Here is a 25,513-nt window from a genome sequence, read left to right on the forward strand (position 1 = left end):
TTTCAACGGGAATAAATTAATTATAGTGTTCAGAACACACCATAATTTTTTCAAATTTAAAAAAAAATATTCAATACCTTAAATAAATTAATTAATGTGCCGTAGTCGCTTTTGACGCCACGCGCGAATCCTAAAAATGTCAACCGCAGACCTATTTTCAGCGTTAAATTAACATTATAAATAATGGAGATAGAGTTCTGGGAGTCAGGAGTTTTTTATTAGAAATTTCCTCCTCTTTCAGAATCTTTATTTGAAATTTCTTAAATATTAATAGTTTATTAAATATTGGCAAAAAACTAAATGCCATTATTTTTTCATCTTTAATGGTCTATAACTTTTGCAATTTTTTATGTGCTAATACACGCTTTTAGCACATTTTTCTAGACGTCATTCCGGATCCAATGAGCTATCGCACATAATTTTAAGAGTAGTATCTCTATTTTGTTCCATTTTCAACTTGTCGACTAGACTATATATGAATAAATGATTTTTGACTTTTGACAATGCGTAATACCTATAGCTATAGATTTAGCCATAGCTTGGACTATCCAACACAAACATTGGTTTCTTCATCATATTAGTAAGTTATTTATTATTATAGACGTTAGAGAGTTGTTTAGTGAAATACAAATATAATACCTGAAGTAAACACAAAAGCGTTTCGTGGGTGTGGATTAAACAATATGTTTTAATATTTAATAAATTAAATTGTTTTTATAATAGCGATCATTTTAAAACAACATTTTCCCTAAGTAATGCTTACCGAACGCCCTTCGCAATTAATTACACAACAAAATGGCTTCTTGGCTCCATAACTTATATTGTAAGGCAATTAACGGGTTTCGAATTATTACTCGCTATTATTTACATAATTTAATAAATTAATTAATATTCGGCATTGTTAATACAATTATCGGAAGGTTACTTCATTAATTAATTGAGAACTTAGATATATTGAATTACAATTAGTATTCAGTATAATCTAATATTATTCTGTAGCTAAGGCGACGTAAGACATACATACAATCAAAAGGTAAATAAGTCATCAACTAATCAACAAAACAAGTAAACAATTTAGATATAAAATTGCTTTCTTAACCTACTATAATAAGTAACTTTATAACTCTGTTTTAAATAATTGATGAATGTTTTCGAGTTACATAATGAGGCATGAAACAGACGATTTTTCGCGGCTGATTAACTGATATTTTTAAGGCGAATAACCCCATCACGCCACGGAGGTGGTCGGTGAATATAAGAAATAAAAAGAAAAGTCTATTGGTCCACAGCCGAGGTTCGAAGCTCCGACCTCATGAATGAGAGACGCTCTAGCCACTGTTCTTATTAAAAAATGATTTTATGTAAAATTCAACGTTTAATTGTAAGTTTAATACGAAACATATTGTAAAACAATCAGGAAATTGCAATGCCCCCAAAACAGTTTGTATTAAACCAGAATCTCTTGGTATTTCAAGACAATTCGTATTTGCTACGAGTAAGCAATTTGTCTCTGTACAGACCATAATTACATACATTTCAAATGTAAATAGGGTCAAACGGGCAACGTTCCCTTGGGTCCACAGAACATGTGACGTTGGGTAAATTTATTTTTGTTTACCTTCACCCTCGTAGGCCCTTCGTTATGCCATTCCATGCAGGTATAATATAAAACAAAACAAAACCAGTGGCACTACAAATTCTTAGGTCTGGGTCTCAGATTTCTGTATCTGGTTCATGGTCATTTGTTAATCTAATAGACAAGTAGGTGATCAGCTTCTTGTGGCTGACACACATCGTCGACTTTCTAGATCTAAGGCAAGGGGGTTTGTTCACGATGTTTTCCTTCACCGTTCGAGCAAATGTTAAAAGCGCATATGGACAGAAAGTCTTGGTGTACAACCGGGGATCAAACCTAGGATATCAAGGATGAGAGTCACACGATGACGCCACTAGGCCAACATTGTCTATATAATACTATAATATTATATGTATATGGTATAATATACTATATGAGAAAAAAGTCATTGTTCCAGTTTCATATATCAAATTCGGTAACAATTCGATTATATGTATTGTTTATTCGTGGTAACCCCTTTCTATTGTCTGTTTTGTAAGGCTTTATGAATTAATTTTAATCTGTATTAACTTCAATATTAATGTTGAGATTTCGTAATTCGAAGCTTGCTACATCTAGCATTGCTAGAACTAAATCTATTTTAGATGACAACAATGTTAAAGAAAGTAATTGAATCATTAGAGTTCGGTATTGGTTTTGTATAGAAGTCTAGCAATTTAATTTTGTGGTAAGAATTTTCAATTTTTTACTTAATAGCTTGATCCATATTAATATACGAAACAAATTTGTGATTTCAAACATTATTGTTTTATTTTTAGACCACAGTGCGTTTTTCTTGAGGGCCTCAAAACGGGGATACAGTATCTGTACGCCGTGCAGGTTTTAGTGAACATTTTAAATTATAAAGACATACAAAGTTCATACGCTAACTACTTAGATTAAGTTAAAGATAAAATCGGAAAAGTATCAAAAAGATGAAATAAAACTAAGTTTCAAATTTATATCACCAATAAAACATGATTTACTTTTTCTTTCAAACATTTCTCGAAGTGAAGGCAAATCTCTTCAACTTTTATGAGAAATATTAAATCCTTCTTAACTGAATTCATGAATTCTGAAATGGTAATTTCGAGTGCGAGAATAATTGGTGCATAAATTGCTAGTGCTATTATACTTGGACGTTTATTCTTTTGAGTAGTTAGCAGTTTCTAGGATGAGATTCAGAAACGAGATAGCACGAACTATTACTCCAATATGTCAAAATCCATTATACTTAACGCGAAATATGGTTCTTGAATCTTTCCCTAAGTGTTTATTCAAATGTCTTAATTATATGTCTTAGTAGCCTCATTCAAATTTTTGACAAAATCTCGTTCTCGTTTTTGACAAAAAGCGTTAGTGTAACATTTAGAATTCTGCCCTGCGATTCTGTAACTCACTTTTCGAACTCACACAGCGGTTTTCGCATCGGCGGTCGCTCTCAAATCAGTCGAGAAGCAGTAATTTTATGATTTGGCATTCTGAATTGAGAACTGATTTGAGAGCCGATGCGAAAACCGCTGTGTGAGTTCGAAAAGTGAGTTACAGAATCGCAGGGCTGTACGTATTTAGATTTCTGTACGTCAATATATTGGATTTTTACGGCAGTCGATTTGAGAACGGGAGCGACCCAGTATGATTGGATTAGATTTTACTTCTTGAAACATCCATATATCTAAGTAGTATGGAAGTATGACTAAGAAAATGTTGAAAAGGCTGTGTTTAAAGCTCGGAGAGTGACATAGCCTTCGATCTAGGTAATAATAACATAAAATGATGTAAATATTAAATCTAATAAATTAAATCTTAAGTATTGAGTGAGGTCCTTCAAGAAAAGAGTGTACCAATTCACAAAAGGCCAGCAACGCACTTGCGAGCCTTCTGGCAATATTAGTGTCCATCGGTATTACTTAACCTCCTGTCCGTTTGCCTCTTGTTACATAAAAAATTAAATTAAAATTCAAACATTAAGTCGAGAGTCAAATTAACCTCATGCTAGTTGACAAGTATTTGCTCCGTAACATAAGTAATTGAGTCAAAAGTGATCTTAATTACTTAGATAATAGCAGCCTGCCCTGCGATTCTGTAACTCACTTGTCGAACTCACACAGCGGTTTTCGCATTGGCGGTCGCTCTCAAATAAGTCGTGAAGCAGTCATTTTATGATTTGGCATTCTGAAAAAGTGGGAGCTTGTAGTTTATTGTTTATTAGAATGCCAAATCATAAAATGACTGCTTCACAACTGATTTCAGAGCGACCGCCGCTGTAAAAACCGCTGTGTGAGTTCGAAAAGTGAGTTACAGAATCGCAGGGCTGATAAAAAATAAACTTATGAATATGCAGATTTTCTATGAATAGGATTAAAACTAAACATTTACAACTATCTGTTATACAAAGTTGCGGCTACCAGAAATTTTTCCCTTTTTATATTCTTAGCAAACAGGAGAATTAAGTCGGTACCTTGTATGTACAGAGCCTCCATCTTTGAGACGAGAATACGTGAAGAGATCACGTACCAAAGAGATTTTTTCTTCAACAAATTCCTGATGCAGTGATTTGTCTATATTTGAAAAATGCTTCACCATTTTGTGAAATGAGATTTATAACATTTCATATTTTATTATTTGTCGATGGTCGATAAAGATGATGGTAATAACGAGTCGTTTTTGTTCAACTATTGGTATTTTGTAATATTACAAATAATTTATTATTGAGTAAGAATAAAATTTATATGAAATTCCACTGGCATTACAAGCTACAAACTTAGACTCTGATTTCTGTATCTAATAATAAAATAAATAAACCTTGTTCAATTGTTGCATTATTTTACAAACTCTGGACTAAAACATTCCTATGTTTTGGGTACCAGACTCCTCCGGGCTATAAAAAAAGAAGAAAACCAATCTGTTTCGTTATCATTTATTTAAATAGACAAGCACCGGACGCTATCTCCAAAGTATGCCAGTTTCCTAACAATATGGTTCTTTCACCGTACGAATAATTGTTAAATGCGCATAGGAAGAAAAATATTTTTGTGCAAAGCCGAAATTCAAACGCACGACCTCAGGGTTGACGCACGCTACAGCCACTAGACGTACACTGCCCACTGTTAATTTATGTATTGTTATTTATACGTTCTAAAACAATGTGTATGCCTAAAAAAGTACAAGAAAATATTACATCACAAATTTAACACACATACACATCAATTATATTAGAACATAAGTAGTCTAAGGAAAAATTAAAACATACAAACACAAAATAAAAACTAAAAATTAATAATAACTAAAACTAAAAGATAAAAAATAACAATAACAATAATAACTTAAACTAAATGAAATCTTAATCCTCATTTAGAGCATGATAAACGAGGTAACGTTAACATTATAAAATTTTACGTTAATATATTAAAATATTAAAACATAAGTAGTCTAAGGAAAAATTAAAACATACAAACACAAAATAAAAACTAAAAATTAATAATAACTAAAACTAAAAGATAAAAAATAACAATAACAATAACAATAATAACTTAAACTAAATGAAATCTTAATCCTCATTTAGAGCATGATAAACGAGGTTACGTTAACTTGGCAGACTTTTGAAAAACACATCAATATTTTCATCGATGTTAGTAATCTAGTTGTAAACGCGAGACAGCAGTGCCGACCTAAATATCAATGACGGCAATAGTCTCTGACACCGCTGAGTTAAGGAGCATTAGCGTCCGAAAGAAGAGAACGTCATCTTCGCCAAGTTTCTGCTGCTTCTAGAAATTCACCTAAGACAGATCCATAATTTTTTTCAGCGATATATTGCTCAGCCCGTTGCTCAGTATTACGAGATATATTTAAACTTTTTCTGCCCATCACTGCAAAGAAACCTCGATTTAATGTAAATAAATCCGCGTTAAAGATATTTATTCTAAATTATTAACATTTTGTTGAACAGATAGGGTAGCCTGTTGAACACATAAAAGTACAAATTAAAGGTGTCAAACAAACAAATCCTAGGAAACACCAAACTTATAAAAAAACGAGCTGTTCTTCAATTTTCAACCCTAAAGTATAACACATACTTATACAGTAATATGAATACATTCGGTCAGATCTTTAGCATTCAGGAACACGGGTGCGTTGATAGAATAAGGCAGGAATTCTACCGTATAAATTTCCTTTTCGTGCGGTCGCAATCAAAACGAGAAAGCTGCTGAATACCAAATGGAAAGGCTACACTAGGCTAGAACCTTGAATGGTAATACTGGTATATTATCAGTTTTAATTACAGTTTTGGTATCGCGAAATCCCAAGGTTCCTCATAATACGGATACTAAAAGAAGTATATCTGTTATATACTACTATTATGCTACTGTTATCAAACTCAAACTCAAACTCAAAATATCTTTATTCAAGTGGGTAACCAAGTACACTTTTGAATCGTCAAGTTAAATTAATCGTAAATTTACATTTACTACCAGTTCGCAAGTCAAGGGCGTAGAGCGGGTAAGAAGAACTGGCAAGAAACTTTCCGCCACTCTTTTTAATCGCCAAGTATTGTCATACAAATTGTTTGAACTGGAGCAATTCAATCCCAAGGATTAGGATCATTTAAGTAGTCCTCAAATTTATAAAAAGCTTTGTTGATTAATTTTCGTTTAACGAGGGCTTTGAATTTATTTAGTGATATCATACGTCGTTATGGAGTTGTTGCCGTTTGGAAATTTATTCAAACTTTAAACGATCAATATCAAATGGATTTTGTAATATGACCTTGAATTAATATCACGCAACGGGATTTCTACTTTTTAATAATGTTAAGTATGAAATTAAGATGTGGGTACGATTGCGTATTCGACCGTAATTATGGTAAAAGTTATTTAGTATAAAGAAATACTATTCAAATAATATTCTATATAGATGCTCTGTAATATGTACTAAATAAATAAATCGTTTATTTGCAAAGAAGCAATTAGATAGATTAATTATAAAAATCCGCACAATCAAGGAAGAAAATGGAAATCCCCCATCAAATTATGTTGTTACATTATCCCCGAGTAACGTCTATATTTCCAATATGTAAGCCGTATAAAGGAAGAACCAGCCGCTAATTGGCAATACATATTTTTTAACGCAAACTGGTAAAAGGTTCCTAACCTTAAACGATACCGTCCATTCACACTCAAAAGGCTCACGAGTTTAACGATATTTTAAGAAAATGCTTCAAATCTTCTTTTTATTACCTACCTACCCAACAGGGATCGAAAGAGAGGCAGGCACTCAATATGATGGCAGTACGATCTAAAAAACACGGATCCAATGTGGATTCGTACTATCAGAGAACGCCAAGATTGAAAATTTTTAGAAAAGTAGGGAAAGGAGTTTTCTTTGAAGGACATGCTAATCTAGTGATAAAAAACAACCTTTTGTCAAGAAATATTAATCATAGACTTCTAATGCCTCCTAAACGACTATGTATTTGCGTGTTGTTCCCACGAGAATGTAAGTGCGTGCTCCTATTTCACCATGCCTGCTGATAGAGGACAAATCTTAGTTTTCAATTTATTTTTTTATTTTTTATTACTTAAGATGTAAGTTGAACATGATGTAATGGTTGCAGCTCATTACAAACGTAAAAATTGTGTAAAACAAAAAATTTGGCGGATAAAAAGAGCGGCGGAGAGTTTATTGCCAGTTCTTCTCTTCCGTTCTACGCCCTTGATTTGAGAACTGGCAGTTAATGTAAAATTAGAAGCATTTAATGGATATTCCTTTTTTGACGTTCATAAGTGTACATTGTGTTACCTACATGAATAAATGATTTTTGACTTTTAATAATATATTATGTTAGACATAAGTGTTAATACGTGTTAGTTAAGCAGCATTAAAGGCTTTTTATTTAATAAGTTAAAAAATCCGTAATCGTTCATTTGTACTACTATCTATGTATCTATCTATCTATCTTTATATATAGTCTGTATGTAAGCTTACATTTATTCATACACACCCTTTTCCCAAAAGGGTTGACCACAAAAATCTACTTGTTGCGATGCCGACATACCTACCTTGATTCGTTTTAAAACTCATTTTAATTCAATTAGTGTAAAGGTCATATTAGATCTATGTTATATTATCATATCGTCATAGTCGTAGAATAGTGACGGATCTGACAAATACTAAACTTTACAGGGCAGCCATTTCATAATAAAATAAACATGTTAGTTGTCATGACTTTTTAATTCATTTTCTGTTATTATGAAAATTGGCTTACAAGCAAACAAAAGAGTTTATTTTTAAACAAAATAAAATTAAAAACATTAAATTACACAGTTATTTAAAACACGTGTTTTTTTTTAATGTAGCCAAAATATTTAGTCACTGTATCCAAATATGATAAAAAGTGGATTTTGGATTTTTTTCAAATCCGACATTGTTCTATGATCATGACGATAATATGTCGCTATACACAGTTAATAATCTATATGGATTCCCCACATCATACAGTGATATTGGATAGATATGTTCTTACATATCTTCCATAAATCTTATTTAATGAGTTATTAATAAATACTCAAGAACATAATTGAAATTCGGCATATAATTGTCATAAGAATTGCAATCGAATAAATAATTAATTTCATTCATAATTATACTGTATTTTATAATAATTTACAGGCCGTTGATCTCTCATAATAAAAGTCAGTGTTCAAAGTAACTTGTATCATAATAGTTCCACTAAAGTATTTTCGAACCAATTCGACTTAGGGTCCTTCAATAAAAAAAGCCTACCAATTCTTAAAAGCCCCCAGCCTGTTCTATAAAAAAAGTTTATTTAAATGTTTGTATGCAAAATATGAATTTAATTGGTCAACCTTCTTTTGGTTCATTAGTAGACTGGTAATTAATAAGTCACTTCAGTAGTCTATTAAAATTCAGCTGAGTCTCGAGTACAAACTTAGTTCTACCTTTATCTTACAAATTCTACTTCAGTAATAGACAAGGCCAGCTTATGCAATCTAGAAATGGTTCAAGAAAATTGCTTTTCTTATAATATTATTAGGTATTTGTAGAAAGAATATATATTTAAATATAGATTGTCATAACTAAAGAAATTATTATAAAACCTTGAATATTTTAAAATCGAAGAAATGGAAATGCTATGTTAATTAAAATCAAACGATATCCTTTGCTTACTTAAAAGGGCAACATAACTATGCGAATGCTGAGGCAATCCAACTTCTTGATACAACAGGAACAAGACGCCTAAAGAGAACTAATCCTTTTGAGTTAATAAACCTAGTGTAGTGAATATAAGTGCAAGTGCGGTATCTCGGACATGCGAACATAGTGTCAAAACATTATAGAACAGAATGACTGTTAATGTACATTAGTTTCAGCTATGCACTAGTATTGTCGAAAGTTTTTTATTTTTTTTTATATAATAGGGGGGCAAGCGAGCTTGCGGGACGACCAAAAAGGGCAGTCCACGCAGCCCATAGACACCCATTTTTAGTGGGTGAGTTGCCGGCCTTTGAGGGAGGAGTAGGCTCGTTTTTTAAAAATTTGGAGGTCGTATTTCTGAGGGAAGGAACCGTGGAAGACCTCCAACCATCAAGATGATGCTGGTGAAATTTAGAGGTCGTTCGGCTCGTACGGTGTTGAAAAGAGGCAGGAGGGATCAACCCAAACAATTCTTCCGAACACTCTCCGTAATAAATTTTGTAAAAAACGCAAAGAGACGCAATGTCTCTGCGTAGCGATAGAGAATCAAGCCGATCAGTAAGACATTGGAGATTGACAATTCGACAAGCCCTTCGCTGAATTTGGTCAAAAGGAAGAAGCTGGTATTTGGGAGCACCGGCCCAGAGATGCGAGCAGTATTCCATATGAGGTCGTACTTGAGCTTTGTACAGCTGCATACATTGCACCTCAGTGAAATACTGCTTAGCCCTACCAAGTTAAGTCAAGATAATATTACTTATTTGCCATAATTATTGTATAGGCTAAATTGTAATTAATGTTAAGTCGCACTCTCTTTTGTGAACTAGAAAACCCATTATACAATAATACTGAATACAAAAATTTGAATACTGTTGAGTTTGTATAGTTTTTGTAACAAGATATAAGCTACATAACTAAAAACATCATTCAACTGTCCATTTAATGTAAGAAGTATGTATTATTTTTAAGTGGGGTATGACGTCACTTGTCAAATAACTTTTAATAATAATCAGAAATTTGAGTTTTATTCAATCACTCGTAACCCTTCGAAATATTCAGTTGCCCTGATAAATTATGATAAGTTGCCCGACTCCAGTAGTTAAAAGTAGTCCAAATCTAGTAAAGAAAATGCACTACAAGAAAACAGAAATATAATTCGAAACTCACGCATCGAACGGTTGTCGTCCTTCGCGATTTTGATAGGAGCTATTGATTTATTTTTTATTTAAATAACCTTGCATGTAACATGCAACCCTCAAATTTTCCATTGTTGATAAGCGTAACATAATTCATGATTTAAGAATTACGTGAAATCGACATGCATTGTTGAAAGGTATTTAAGGGTAAAGCTCTTTCTGAATAACGTATTTGTATTAAGATATTTCTGATAATAATATGTTTAGGTAGCCTTTTTTATTAACCCAGAATTGCATTACTCAAATGTAGAACATGTTTCATTGCATTTGTTCAATTAAGGAATTAACATTTCATTATTTCGCTTAGATTACGTTAAAATAGAGTAAAACTAAAATCCTCTATTATTTAAAGCACCCCAATGACCCAGGCCTAAAACAGAAGTGACAGTGGGCGGGGCATATAGCAAGATACACAGATAATAGGTGGACCTTAAAGACAACTGTATGGAAAGGACCAAGAGGAAGAAGGAGAAGAGGTCGCCCAAAAAAAAGGTGGATAGAATAAATAGAAGCGGTAGCAGGAAACGAATGGAGAAAGAGAGCCATAGACAGAGTCAGTTGGAAAAAGCTGGATGAGGCCTTTGCGTCAGCGCGAAAATAATTCTGATGCTCCGCCGGTAAGAAAACGACGACTGGGGCAGCGACGCCGTGCTTTCGCACGTCTGCCCTAAGTTAAGATGCTGATGATTTGTTCGTGGGAGGAGTCACGTTGATATTATGGCATTCGCGTTTGGCGGGGGTAAGGATAGGGCACAGATGTTACCTGCCTCCGCCCTTTGGCGAGCCGAAGGCATCCGTCAGGTTTTATTATTATTATTAATGACCCAGGAACCGTACAGCTATATTACCAATGGTTAGGTGAAATTAATTTTCGTATAATTAAGTTTTAAATTTGCTTTCCTTGCCGTAATAAAAAAGCAAAGTAGGTTATAAAATAACGAGTTAAACCAGCTTCTACGTCTTATAATGAGCTACGAGCATGCGGTTTCCAATAATATTTCTTTACTATTTTTCTTGCTACGTTTTAAAAAATATACTTCTAGTTATATAGGTTTTCTTAGAGAAATTCGTTTTGAATCAAGTTAATTTTGTATTTAGACAATATTATCCTTGTTTTTTCGCAGTTATTGAGGGTCTGTTACAAAATAAATGGCAAAAGGGCGGACATCAGCATGTGATGGACGGGTCACTTTCAGTCCATTAGCACCTGGATTTAAATAAAGCTGGCTTTTGATGTCTCGTGAATATTTTCTGATTTAGTGAAATATTTTTTGGGCGTGGTATACGTGGACAAATATTTGTAGGTATTTTACTCGTTTTAATATTTTTACAAACTTTGCCCGACAATTGTTTGTTAACTGTGAACTAATATAAGATTTTGATCGATTTATAAGACGCAATGAATGAAAAATTTCAAGTTAAAGTTTACGCACTAGCTAGCTTGATCGGCTTGATGACTGAGGATCACAAAAACAGATGATAATTATTAGTTTGACAAACAAAATGATACACATGATAAATCGTAGTTTGATTTTTTTTTCAATTTATTTATATTTACACGCCTTTTTTCCGAAGGGGTAGGCAGAGACCACGGATCTCCACTTGCCACGGTCCTGATACCTCTCTCGTTTCATTAACTTTCATGACATTCACCATGCACGCTCTTCGGTTGAGTAGGTACTTCTGACGGTCCCTTGTCTAGTACATCCTGGATTTGGTCCAGGTATGTACGACAAGACCTACCCAATCCACTATCACCATACACAGTTTCTTTGTATATCCTACTTTTTATCTTTTTTACCGCTTCTCATCCATCCGTTCTCCATGGCAATGTCCCTTCGTATCCTAGTCTATACGTCCTCTTTTAACCCACACTGCTCAATGTTACACCACATATACTTCTCAACGCTCTCTGCTCTCTGCCACACCCAACATTTATTCCCGTATGTTAACGTCGGGATAAACACTCCCCTACGTACCTTCTGTCGATTACAATTACAATACAATTTACATTTACTACCAGTTCGCAAGTCAAGGGCGTAGAGCGGGTAAGAAGAACTGGCAAGAAACTTTCCGCCACTCTTTTTAATGGCCAAGTATTGAGTCATACAAACTGTTTGAACTGGAGCAAATCAATCCCAAGGATTAGGATCATTTTAGTATTCTTCAAATCTATAAAAAGCTTTATTGATTCATTCGTTTAACGAGGGCTTTAAATTTATTTAGTGATAATTCTCTAATTTCTTTTTGGCGAATAGGTTACTGTTTTTTTGATTGATTAAGTACCTTCAATCAATCAATAAATTCCGTATAATATATTAATTGATATTGTAAAAATAGAAAAACAGTTTAAATGATATGAGTTTGCCAACAACTAAATATATTTTTCATAAAAATATACAAGTAATACTTAGTATGCAACTTATATGCAAATTAAACTAAAAACTTTAAAATAATTTATGTACATTATATAAATATGATTATAGTAATATAAAAATCTCTAGAAACCTCCTTACAATTCTCGTAACGTTCATATAACAATTATACATTCTTTTTTTTTTTCTTTTTTTTTATATAATAGGGGGGCAAACGAGCTTGCGGGACGACCAAAAAGGGCAGTCCACGCAGCCCATAGACACCCATTTTTAGTGGGTGCGTTGCCGGCCTTTGAGGGAGGAGTAGGCTAGTTTTTTAAAAATTTGGAGGTCGTATCTCTGAGGGAAGACCCCCCCCGGGAGCCGATTCCACAGTTCGCTAGTTCGCAAAAGAAAATGCCTTGTACTTGTACTTGTTGTTGTAATACATTCTGACCATTAGTTCAAACAGACAAGAGAAAAATGGACAAACGGTAGACGGTTCCAGTTAGTTCAACAGAGTGAACTGTGTCAAGCGAACTTTCTAAAGAACTGAAAGTGTTAAGAGTTCGGGCGCATTCCATATCGCTTTGTCAAAGGAAACATTCTCACAAAGAGGTATTTTACGCGTACAATTTTTACCCCGAACATATTTCACAGAATATAAAAAATGTTACTTCTTGCTGAAGACCAAATTTTTGTAGGCAATTCTAATAATAATCTATCACCGTGTCTTGACATGTATGTATATGTTCCATTAAAAATTTGTCTTTATAGCTTTCAGTACCTAGACTTAGGTCATCGATTTCTATTCACGATGTTTTACCGTAGGAGTAAGTGTACTTGATTACAAAGTAAAATCTATATCTTATGAAATAAATAGGAATGTTGCAATTGGATAATTAAAGCAACATCCGACACAAGTGGTTTCCAAGAACTCAGTTTCTAGGGGATAATATGAGCGACGGCGAAGGCCAAGTTTTACCAACATACCAAAGGCTGTTGCACACATCCGCGTTAACAAAGTACTTTGCGCCTACTGAATACTCTCTAACACTAACGACATCTTTATAAGTTCGCAGAGTGAGTTCACAATAGCAATATTGTGTCTTATGTTTTGAATATTATATAATTTATTATACTTCATATTTTGTTCAACATTATCGTATTAGCTTAGTACTGTAAGGATAGTGCATGTACTTATGTGAAAACATAAATTATATAGTATGAGAATCAGTTTGGATACAACATTGCATAGCATCAAGCGAGTAATGTGTGGTGACTGCGTTTTATCGAACGTTTTTGTTTTTATTTAAATGAGATAATTTCAGATCTGTATTTGGAGGGAGATCTTTGGAATTCTTTAGAATTACACTATCAGGATTTAGTTCTATATAATTCTGATATATTCGGCAGCTGATTAATATGTGTATTATTAAGTGCCTATCTCGAACTTAATCCGCTGTTTTGCTGGTATTTTTTTTTGTGCTTAACAAAAATTTCTAGTATTTTTATTTTAACTTGTTTTTGTATAATTTATGTTTACATTGTCATACATTTTATATAAAATCGTTTATAACATGTACCGTAGATTTAGTACTATGAATGATGTGGTAAACTTTAATAAATAAATAAAAATACCCATTTAAGCAAATGTTTAGATACAATTCGAAATACAAAAACATTCTTGCGTGCCTCTGTTTCCATATTATACATGGAATTCCGTTTCTAAACGAAAACCACAGCAACCGCACCTGTCAAGCGCGTACGTTGAATTTTCATTGGAATATCCTCTGCTGATTGCAAACCGACGGCTGACAAGAACACTAATAGCATAGCAAATATGGCAAACCTTTGAAGCTTTGTATTCCTTGCGTAGTATAGAAATAGAATTGTGTAATATGTGGCATCTTCAAAATAGAATTGCCAACATACTGTTGCGAGCTCTTTAAGATGTTGTCAATGGAGAATTGTAGATGCTTTTTTATATATAGTTTGCGTTTAAGATATTTATCAATGGGGATTGCCTACTTTATCTATAATAATAATAATATATATAATAATAATAAGTCATTTAATCATTTAGGTACAATTTGTACTCTTATGCATGTCAACTCCCCATCTTATAGCGGCACTAGTGCCCACACATTGTCATCGTCTATAAATTCCCGAACAGTGTAATATCCTCCCTTTGTTAGGGTTTTCTTGATACAAAGCTTAAACTCATGTATCGGAAGTTTGGTTACACGGTCCGGAATCTAAATTTAAAATTCGTGTCCTCTAGATATCCGGCATCATTCCATTTGTCCCTCCTTTCAGACGAACGCGTTTTGGCCAAAACCAGCCGATTTCTAGATTGAGCATTCTGATAGCTAGGTAGATATCCATAGTTGCTCCCCTCATAAAATCAATTGTCCTTTTATAATTTATGAATCGAAATATTTGTGTTCTCTTGTCACATTAAATCTTGTATTTTATTTTTCTTGTACAAATGTATGTGTGCCGAGCGTTGGAAAACTTTTGTAAATAAAATAATTATGGATCGAATCGAAAATTTCTGACAAAATTACAACAATATTGACTGCTGACAAATGCTGTAAATTTCTCACCGTCGGTAAATTTACAAACTACTGACTAATAGTCGAGGCAATTTACGCTCCTTGCGTTTATGGGCACCTGGTATCCAGTAATTACGTTTTGGATCGATACTTAACTTTTGTTCAGAAAAATATATATATCTATCTATAGAGATATAAAATGCATGTAATGTATGTAATTTTATTTATTAATAAGTAATCTTACAGCTACGCATATTATAAAAGAGAATACTTAGACAATATACAAAGCCAAAACAGATTACATTGTTAAATAAAATATACGAACGGAAAATATGCGACAATTACGTACAGTAAAACTTCACTTCTGCACTTCTTACCTTATGTAATTTAATACATATTTTTTTCTTTTCTCACAGTGGTTGCGTGGAAGAGATCGCTCGAAAGCGATAAGGCCGCCAGTTGCCTATCCTTTACATGTAATTATGTTAAATTTTTATATTATAAAGCAACAAAGTGTGAATAAATAAATAAAACATACACTAAAACTGAAATTAAACATTAAATAGACTACAACGTCAAATTTTATTTTAAATATCGTTACTATTGCTAAATAAAGTCAGTCTTCCCGCTTCCTAAAATAATTAAAATATAAATATTTTGTACGTGTAAATAAAAAAACTGTCTAACTCCAGCGTTTTTTCATCTCTTGCATTAGATTATAGAAGAGTAACTAAAGACTCCAAGTAGACTGATTTAGTTAAAAATAAGCCAAAATTATCCATTATGAGGTTTTTATACGATTACTATACAGCTTGTCTCAGTGCATTAGGAATATTGAGACGCATAATTGTGTTAATTTGGTCAGACCAACGAGTCATCAATTCATTCTAACCTGTCGAGACTATTCGGTTCTCTTCTGGCAACATGGGAAAAGTACATAAGCACCCATTTGTAAATGACGGTCTTGTGGTGATCTTTAGTTGGTTGAGAATGGACTTATTAAATAGGCTAAATATTTTCGGCTGTCGTTTGCGAGTACCTACTACAAATATAAGATGTAATGATATTAAATTCGTGTTTAATCGATACTGATTTTTGTTTCAGATTTAAGATGTCTATCTCTGAATTCAGACGGAAGAAGCTCCTCTACGTTTTCAACGTTTTCTTTGGTAAGGATCTCCATAACCTCCTATTAACATCTCTATATATATAAAATTCTCGTGTCACAATGTTAGTTCACTACTACTCCGAAACAGCTTGACCGATTCTTTTAAAATTTTTTATGCATATTCAGTAAGTCTTAAAAACGGCTATTATCTATCTTTCAAATCTCTAAGTGATAAGGAGTGTCCACCTCAATATTTTTTTTTTTTTTTTATGATACAACATACAAAAATACATACATTTACCCCTCTACCATCAACCCCTATTTTTCATTATTGTAGATAGTTATTTTTATTGAACAAAAAAAATGATATCTAGAAATAATATACATGCAAAACAAACGTTGTCGGGTCAGCTAGTATTTATATATATTCCTTAACTTCCTATTAAATTATTTATAAATAAATATACTTTTTTCACTTTTCCCTTACACAAATCTCGACCTCGTTTCAATGGAAAATATAAATCTTTTTTCATATTTGTTGCGGTATACAAAACGTAATACCTTTTTTGCGTACAAAACATATCAAGAATTTGCCCTATTCATACCTCCAACCTTTACTTCATCCCTAGAGAATGCATCAGTTATTTCTTAAGTCGGTGGCATACATATTTTGCATCGAGGTTAAAAAACATTTTTAACATTCATATTCGCAGTTACAGTTTTGATAAAAACTTTTCCTTTATAGATGTCAATCAAAGCGGAACCATTGAGAGGAAAGATTTCGAGTTGGCGATAGAAGTGAGTCGAATTATTTTCGCTTTTATTATATAGTGTAGTAGAAGTATTTTAGAGTAGCTATCGGTAAAACACAAAGCCTGTTTTCAAATAAATAGTTGTTTGTATCAATGAATTGTTATTTTTTAATCCCATGCAGAATATTGTCTATAAATGAATCAGCTGTAAGGAAGGACAGCCTTGCGATTCTGTAACTCACTTTTCGAACTCTCACGGCGGTTTTGACAGCGGCGGTCGCGCTCAAATCAGTCATTTTACTATTTGGCATTCTGATAAGGAGTAGGGCTTGTAGTTTATTGTTTATCAGTATGCAAATTCGAAAAGTGAGTTACAGAATCGCAAGGCAGTTCATACACAAAAATATGAAACTGTGTTGGCCTAGTGGCTTTATAGGTTTTATAGCAAGGGCAAGTGTTAGTTACAAACTCGGCTGTGCACAACTGGACTTAGTGCCGATGTGCGCATGTAATACTAGCTCGTACGGTGAAGCAAAACATCGTGAGGAAATTGGCATGTTTAAAAGTCGACGATCTGTGTCAGGCACAGAAGGCTGTTCACCAACTTGCCTATAAGAAAAAAGATTGGCGTAGGTGCCTAGGGAGAGAATGCAAAACGGAACTTTATATGTATCTAGTAAAACTGATCAAGATTTTATATATTATATAGAAATGGTATATATAAATATGTATATTTCTATTAACAGAAAGTGTGCAGTCTCCGCGGCTGGAAGCCTAGTGATGCTAAACACTCCGAGACCCATGAAGTCATGATCAAAATTTGGGACGGTCTCCGAAAACGGGCCGATTCAAACCGTGATGGACAAGTAAGTTAAAAATTACTCTTATTATAATTGTCATAAAGATCAGTCCTCGTGTAATGTTTGGTGCTGCAATAGTAAATACTATATAATATTATTATATATCTATATTCTATATATATAAAAATGAATCCATATTTCCCTTGGTCACGGCATCACGCGTGAACGGTTGTACCGATTTCGCTAATTCTTTTTTTGTTGTGTTTGTGTTGTGTCGTGTTTGTCAGGAGAAGGTTCTTTTAAAGAAAAAAAATTTGAAAATTGCGCAAATTTGCGAAAATTTAAGAACTTCAAACTGGATACTTAACCACACAATTCCAACTTTTTTGATGTAACCTTATGGCGTTTGACATAATATTTGCAGAATGCGTGCTGCAAATATCGTCAAAGAGGATGTAAGAAAAATGAATATCGTTTAAAACAAATGCTTCGATCGGAGTTATTATATTGATAAAATAAATCTGTTCTCGTGTCGAAATACCAACAAAACTAACAAATAATGTTGTATATCATAAAGCATTAGAATAATAAACACTTTGTTTCTGATTTTTATTTAGTTAATTATACCAATTCGAAATCAATTTTCTTAGGTAAGACAGGAAAACGTATGTCGGTCCACTAGTAATATATATATTTAACATTAAATAAGAGCAAATTTCTCTAAAAGCTGGGCATGAGTCAGTTATACTCTTTTACTAATCGCATTTATCAAAAGTATTAAATTAGGCAAAACTTGTTTTAATTATAAATTCGGACATGAGCAGGAGTAACTTATTTATTAAGTTGAAATAAACTGAGGAGCAACTGTTACCTCTTTAAAAAAATTCACATCCCAATCCACGTTTTAATGATAACACTGAATTTGAATTGATGATATTATTGTTTCTACATTCATTCAAAACGTTAACATTGCATTGAGCTCTTATTGCTGTTTTTAAAAATCCTAGTGTATTTTCGAGCAGCCACCTCATATAAGATTGACACATTTCGAAAAGTAAAAAGCTTTGGAAAATTCTGTTCGTAAAAGCTGTCGAAAGGCCAGCGGTCATTAATGACTTTCGTTTTTAATTGAAGCCCTTTTCAGCGCACATTTTTAACAGTCATTCGCATTATTTAATTTTAAGTTTAAATTTATAATGATGAAAAAAATATGTCATGATTATGTAATCTTTTTTGATACGAGCAACAAAAAGTTCAAAATAACAAGTCTGGATTAATATATAATTATAATAATTATACAGAGATATACTTTTAGCTAAGGGAGGTTTTGAGTCTTTGGTTTCAACATAATTAATTCAATAATATTAATATATAAAGTATTGACTTACTAAAAAGTTGTTATTATTGTTAACTTCCTAGTACTTGCAGAAACAAAATGATGTTTTCTTCGCGTTTTCTTTTATAGTAAGAGCAAGTGTCAATTACGCACTTATAATAAAGAATCTATTATTATAGAACGGAGGTTCGCGGGTACTAAATCAGGATTAATAATTACAAATATATGTCTAAAAATACCATTTTTGACCATTTTTTTATAATAATGCATTGTTCAGTTTTTGTCCTTCCCTTGTTATAATGGTAGTTAGTGACAATACAGTTTCCTTTTACGTATTCGCAAGCTTTATTATAACTTCAAAACTGATATTGCTGACATTAAAGCCGAAACTGTGACGACCTTCAAAAGGTTCTAACAAAAAGCTCTTTGCATAATCTCCCAAAACGTGCCATGAGACTCGTTGGTGACAAACGTCCTTATTTTATTGCCCATTTGTGTATAAAGGGCACATACTAGAACAGAGCACCGTAGCGAGTTACCGCTTTTAATATAAAAATGTTGATGGCGAGAACTTCTTACAAAACATAATAATTTTTAATTATTATTGTATAGTTACAATTCTCTTTTCACTATATATCCCTTTTTATAATATGTAATAAAAAATCCTTTAATGCTGGATTAAAACTTCTGTTAGCGGACTAACGCCATCTTGTAGCAGAAACCTATATAAAGCGTGGCAACACCGGCGTTGACTCACTATTATTTCGAGACTTCGTGCGGAACGGACTTGTTACTAACCTAACCTCAGTAGGTTTTAAAAGTCTAAAGTACCTACATGTTCTAATCTTTTGTGTTTACTAATACTTAAATAATATAATGAGGCCATATGGCTAAATGGGTTGCCATGTGGTATCTTGTTTGACTTCCGGTTGAAGCACAGGTTACTTTTATAATATATTATGTGCCTGTAGTGGGTTGTGAAACAAGTGACCTTAGTAAGTATTATCGTAGAAAGGACATTGTTAGGAATAAAACTAATGTCAGAGATAAAAAAGGTGGTTGTGACAATTTCATAGTCTGTTGTAGTCTGCAGCTGAGCTCTTGAAAGAATTTCTCGACATAAGACAATTTTGATTATATAAATTTGTATGTTCAAAAGTACAATAATTGTATAACTCAGAAAAGATTCTTCATAAAACATTACATTCTTAAAATTCCATCTATAAAGACGTTTCGTCACGCCATAACAATCTCCGGCTTTTTAGATGAAAGGGTAGAATAAATCTCAAACAATATCAGCACCGTAAATCCTTTGCTTTGAGGAAATAGGTTTTTATCAAGCTGAAGACCTAAGTAAACTCGCGTTAAGCGCTTTTTACTTTACGATGTTGCTTTATTGTTCTCATGAAACAAAGATTCTACTGTCTTTTATTTTTATATACTCGGATCAAAGTGGCTTAACGTTTGTTCATAAAACAAATATAAAATGGTTCTTATAGAGAGAGAATAACAATGTATGAGATTATGTGATGAACACGATATCTTTTGTTTTATTAGAATGGCAACACCACGTAATATCATAGACCTAACAAGGTGTAAATTATCAGTGTCAAAGTCAATTTTTCAGTAGTGTGTAAAATGAGTTCAGTCAGGTATGACAACTTGGGGGTTTTAGGTGGTACATAATACAAGATTTTTTTTTAAACGTACGATCTATCCAATTTCTATTAAGCCTAGAACCCAACGAAACTTGACTATAACTGAAATAGAGTTGTTTGAAGTTGTTTCTAGGAAGATCATTTTGTAGGAGTTAGCATTACTAAGTTCAGTTGCTCTGTATTCGGCGCCTGCGCCGGACATCGCACTGACATCTTTTAAAATAAAATCTAAATATCAGACGCCGACAATATCTACTATCTGGCTTATATTAATCGATTCGAACCTGTGACATTTATATCAGACAAAAACGATAATACTGAAAAAAAACGAAATCGAATATGCAATTGGATAGTTGATAGTATTTTCCCCTCATTGTTTTCATCTTCCAAACCTGTAGGCACGAAAAATGTTGTTGGATAATGGAGCGTATACGAGTCGTTAAAAAATTATTACATACGGGAATAGGAGATTCGGATCTCAGACGATTGTACAATTACATTCATAGTAACGTGTTAGTACCGGAAATTAAGAAATTAAGAGGAAGCAGTTAATTACTTTAATTGTTCTACCTTTAATTTTACGATTTTCTACATAGGTCTCCGTAGACGAATGGGTTTCCATGTGGAATGACTACGCCCAGAATCCTTCTGCTGCTTTGAAGTGGCAGCAGCAATATTGCCACTTCATGTTCCAACTTGAAGATGCCAGCGCTGATGGGACCATCGACTGTGATGAGTTCACCACTGTCTGCTCATCATACGGCATCAATCCTCAAGAATGCAAGGCTGCGTTCGTGAAGATGTCTAAGGTGATATAACGTTTATTTAAAATCCTTTCTGAGGTTTTAAGAATGATGATGGAGTCTGAAGGCCAGAAACATAAGATTAAGCTACCAAAGCCAAGATTGAGAACGTGCTTAAATGTTAAAGTTTTTGTTAGTATTTGTTTTTCCGTTGAAGTTAGAAAAATATTGTATTACCGAAGCTTAAGAGATTAAGTTGCAGCGGACGAAATTTTAGATTTATTAATTATATAATATACATACATAAATATCTTACATTACCCATGTAATTGAATTTTTATATTGAGTTATTGCATTTTTCAACAGGGCAAGGAGAGCGTCTCTTGGGAGGAGTTCCAGGAACTTTGGAAGGAGTACTTTTCCACTGAGGACCCCAACGCCCCAGGGAACTTCATTTTTGGCAGGACCAGCTTCTAAAGGGACAGAAGCTTAGGCAATTTGAATATTTGACTTGGAATCTCGGGTGTAGTTTGAACTAGAATCACCCGTGTAATCTCATATTAATTTTGCGTGTGTGTTTCAGAATGTATTAGTATTACCTTCGGTGTTATAAACTGGCCATAACTTCAAAAAGTTTTGAAGAAATTCTCAAACTTATATCCTTCGACTTTAGAAGATAACTCATGAAATCGCGAGGATTATCATAGTTTTAAACGGTAAATCTCTGTCTATTTTTCTCTTAAATTATTGTCGACATTTTCTTACAATATACCAAACACACTGACAAAGAGATCATTGAAAGGTTGTATAAACTAGTATAATGTTCAAGGCAACCAATTTTTAAAAGATTTGAAATCAGTGTTACCCCATAACAAATCATAACTGTAGGTAATAACACCGTAAAAAGTCATCAGCTATGATTGATTATTACTAAAACATAAACAATGTTTAATAATTATTCGTGTTACTTATCGCCTAATGACCGGTTACAGTTTTTTTTAATGAAAGTTGTAATTTTAATTGTTTTGTTTAATGTTTGTATTATCTCTTCGTGTATGTCAGGTTTACATATAAGTGCTAGTTACAATAAAAATTGTATATTGTGGGTTTTTTCCAATGTATCTGTCGAGCGTTGGCAAGCTTTTAACAATAAAAAAAACATAAGTTAATGGCCAGTTTTATCGCACTTGAATCAAGTCTCTAGGCTCATTCTTCTTAAAGCTCAAATTAGTATTTCCAATCTTAGATCTTAACAACGAATAATTGTCGTTAATAATATTTCTTTTTAAGTAGATTTAAAATGACTGCCATTGCATTTACTGTTATATGTCCTGAATGTATTATCCAATTGTTTGTATTTTAAAGTTTTACCATTTAGTCCGCTACATAGAACGATTTAATGTTTGTATATAATATTATTAATTATTGAAATTAAAAATTTAATGTCCTTCAATTATTGTTTTATTTATACACAAAAATGATCCTTAGTTTGGATAATAAACCTTTCTCACGAATCGTTATTGAGAACATGAAAATACAGAGGAAAATATTTTATATTCCACATTCACTCACTGCAAAATTTTAAATTAACATCAAACGAAACAAAGATATGATAAATGTCAAAGAAATAATGAAAACTTCCTAACAGTAGTGATATAACAGACTCTGATCTAATATTAAAAATCTATGAAATTTGAATCGTAAATGTACTGAATATGGTTGTAAAAAAAACCTATAGATGTGAATATTTACAAAAGTACGAAAAAACAAGACATGGCAAATTTATAATGACCATAAATTTTTGTTAAACATTTCATGATTTTTCAAATAAGTGTCAAATAATTATGATATTAAAAAACCAGTGCCGCGACAACGTCGTGATCATTTGATTCTGACACGAACGCTTTCTCAACGCCGTAGATTTTTTCCGTCGGTTTCCTCACGATGTTTTCTTCACCATATTAGCCTGTGTTAAATGCGGACATAGAAAGTTCACAGCCGGGGATCGAACCTACGACCTCAGAGATGAAAGTTGCACGCTACAGCCATTATGATAGAGCTGGCTTATAATCATTCAACCTATAAACAAACCAGATTTATGATATAAACCACCCTTCTTATATAAAATGATTTTACTTTAATAATTCCAGTATTAAGCTAAATGAAACGCAATATCACAGGCTGACCATTCTTATTTAAATGGCGAAATATAATGTTAAAAATTGGCCGACCGTGAATGGAATAAATGAAGCAAAAGAAGGTACTACGATGTATTGAGTCTCCCCTCATGCCTACAGAATTACCCTAATTTGTCTTCCATTTGTGAAAAGTTACCACGAGTAATAAAATATACGAGCAAGGTAAGCTGCTGTCACACCGAACACTACAAATTAACAAGCTACTGTGCACGTGTATAAGTAAAATCTTAATATATATAAATTAGGCGTCACGATAAAATTTGCACACTGTGTACAGATCGATCTAACTTAAAAGATAGGATAGCTTATATAATATATATATATATATTTTAAGTTAGATCGATCTGTACATATGTATATATATATACTTATATAATATATATAGTGATCACGCCAATTTTAAAAACTGCTTAAGAGGCTTTAGTTTTGAGGTATGCTTACGGATATCTTTGTTTTATTGAAATATTAAAAATAATGTCTAATAATACTGCCTATAATAATGGGATATAAAATATAAGGTAGTCTAAAATTAAAAATGCATTATTAAAATACAAATAATAAGAAAACAATCTCGTACTAATTACGTAGGCCACGGCCGAAGGTTTTAAAAAAAACCAAATGATTTTAACTAATTTAATTAAAATAAAAAATTACAATAAATGGTACAGCTACACAATCCGATGTTAGGAATGAGGTTCCACGGGGTAACAAATGCTGACATTGTGCAACGTGTGGCACGTGAAATTCTTATAAATTGCGAAATTCAGATTCCATGGTAATGGGCTACGTAACACACTTGGAAACTTCTCCAAAAATATCCTTCTTTTATATAAATCACTGTTAAAAGATAAATAAATCAATCAGTTGCGCTACGACCTTGTTAGGTCTGGGCCTCAGATTTCTGTATCTGTTTCTTGATCATTTTTTTTTATCTAATAGGCAAGTAGGTTATCAGCCTTCTGTGCCTGACACACGCCGTCGCCTTTTTGGGTAAGGCAAGCCGGTTTCCTCACGATGTTTTCCCGTGCGAGCGAATGTCCCTTTCTGTAAAATTAAACTTTATATGTATTATTGTATTAAGACTGTTTTATGAGTGATAATTATTGAATTAAATAATTAACGTAATTAGAAGAACTTTAGAATATTTTATTTCTTCAATATTGTATAGTGTATTTTTGTAGCTGCATTAAAAAGAAGCAGAGGTAGCCTACTGGTTTTTAAATCTAGAAGTCCGTTCGTTATGTCCGCAAGTCTAGCGTCATCTTAGTAGAAGGATAACAATCTAGGGTAAATCCTAAGAATTCTATTTCATTGCTTTTTAGTTAGATTTGTAGGCTCTTGCAATGTAACATTATTGTAAGCAACAGTTATAAATTAATTAACCAAACTTAAGTCATAAAACAGCAATTTCGGTGTAACACATGTCACGCCAACATTAGATGATGGCTTTGGGACCCCGGAAGGAACTATCATTAATTATATCCGGTGAAAGGGAATTCTTGTGTCGAAGCTTATTGCTAATGATTAAAGCATTGGAATATTTATGTTTGTAAATATATTCGACATTTGATAAATGTGACAATAATACATTAAGGTTTTGATTTCAGCGAGTGCTAACTGCTAAGAAGAAAAAAAATTCTTCTTTTGGAGAAATCTCGACATTTTGATTGCTTTTATGGAGGAAATAAGGTGCTGATGTTCCTCCGACTGTTTAAATTTAGTATAAGTTTTTCAAGGTATCTTTAATAAATATCTCAGCCTTAGTTATGGAGTTATTCTTGTACATGGTCCTTCGAGCCGGATAATGTAGAATCATGAACAAGGAAAACACAGTTATTAAAAATACCTTGAAAAACTTATACTATTTTTACATCAAAACAATACCGCGATTCAAGGTGCCACAGGCGACATCTATTGGTTGAACATAAAACTTTAATTATTTAAACACCGACTTAAAGGAACGATCTTAGATCTGAT

General features: G+C 32.8%; 1 protein-coding gene across 1 annotated transcript in view; it reads left to right on the plus strand.

The window, feature by feature from the left end:
- Positions 1-22,791, plus strand: part of LOC125049664 (calexcitin-1) — a 48,982-nt gene extending 26,191 nt beyond the window's left edge. The window contains exons 3-7 of the mRNA XM_047649062.1: positions 16,046-16,110; positions 16,795-16,847; positions 17,548-17,667; positions 21,192-21,404; positions 21,705-22,791. Coding sequence (XP_047505018.1) covers positions 16,053-16,110; positions 16,795-16,847; positions 17,548-17,667; positions 21,192-21,404; positions 21,705-21,815 — 555 coding nt within the window. The 5' untranslated portion in view covers positions 16,046-16,052 and the 3' untranslated portion in view covers positions 21,816-22,791. The remainder of the gene's footprint in view (positions 1-16,045; positions 16,111-16,794; positions 16,848-17,547; positions 17,668-21,191; positions 21,405-21,704) is intronic.
- Positions 22,792-25,513: the final 2,722 nt, after the last annotated feature.

This window comes from Pieris napi, chromosome 5 (genome assembly GCF_905475465.1).
Source record: "Pieris napi chromosome 5, ilPieNapi1.2, whole genome shotgun sequence".
In the NCBI taxonomy this organism is placed as follows: domain Eukaryota; kingdom Metazoa; phylum Arthropoda; class Insecta; order Lepidoptera; family Pieridae; genus Pieris; species Pieris napi.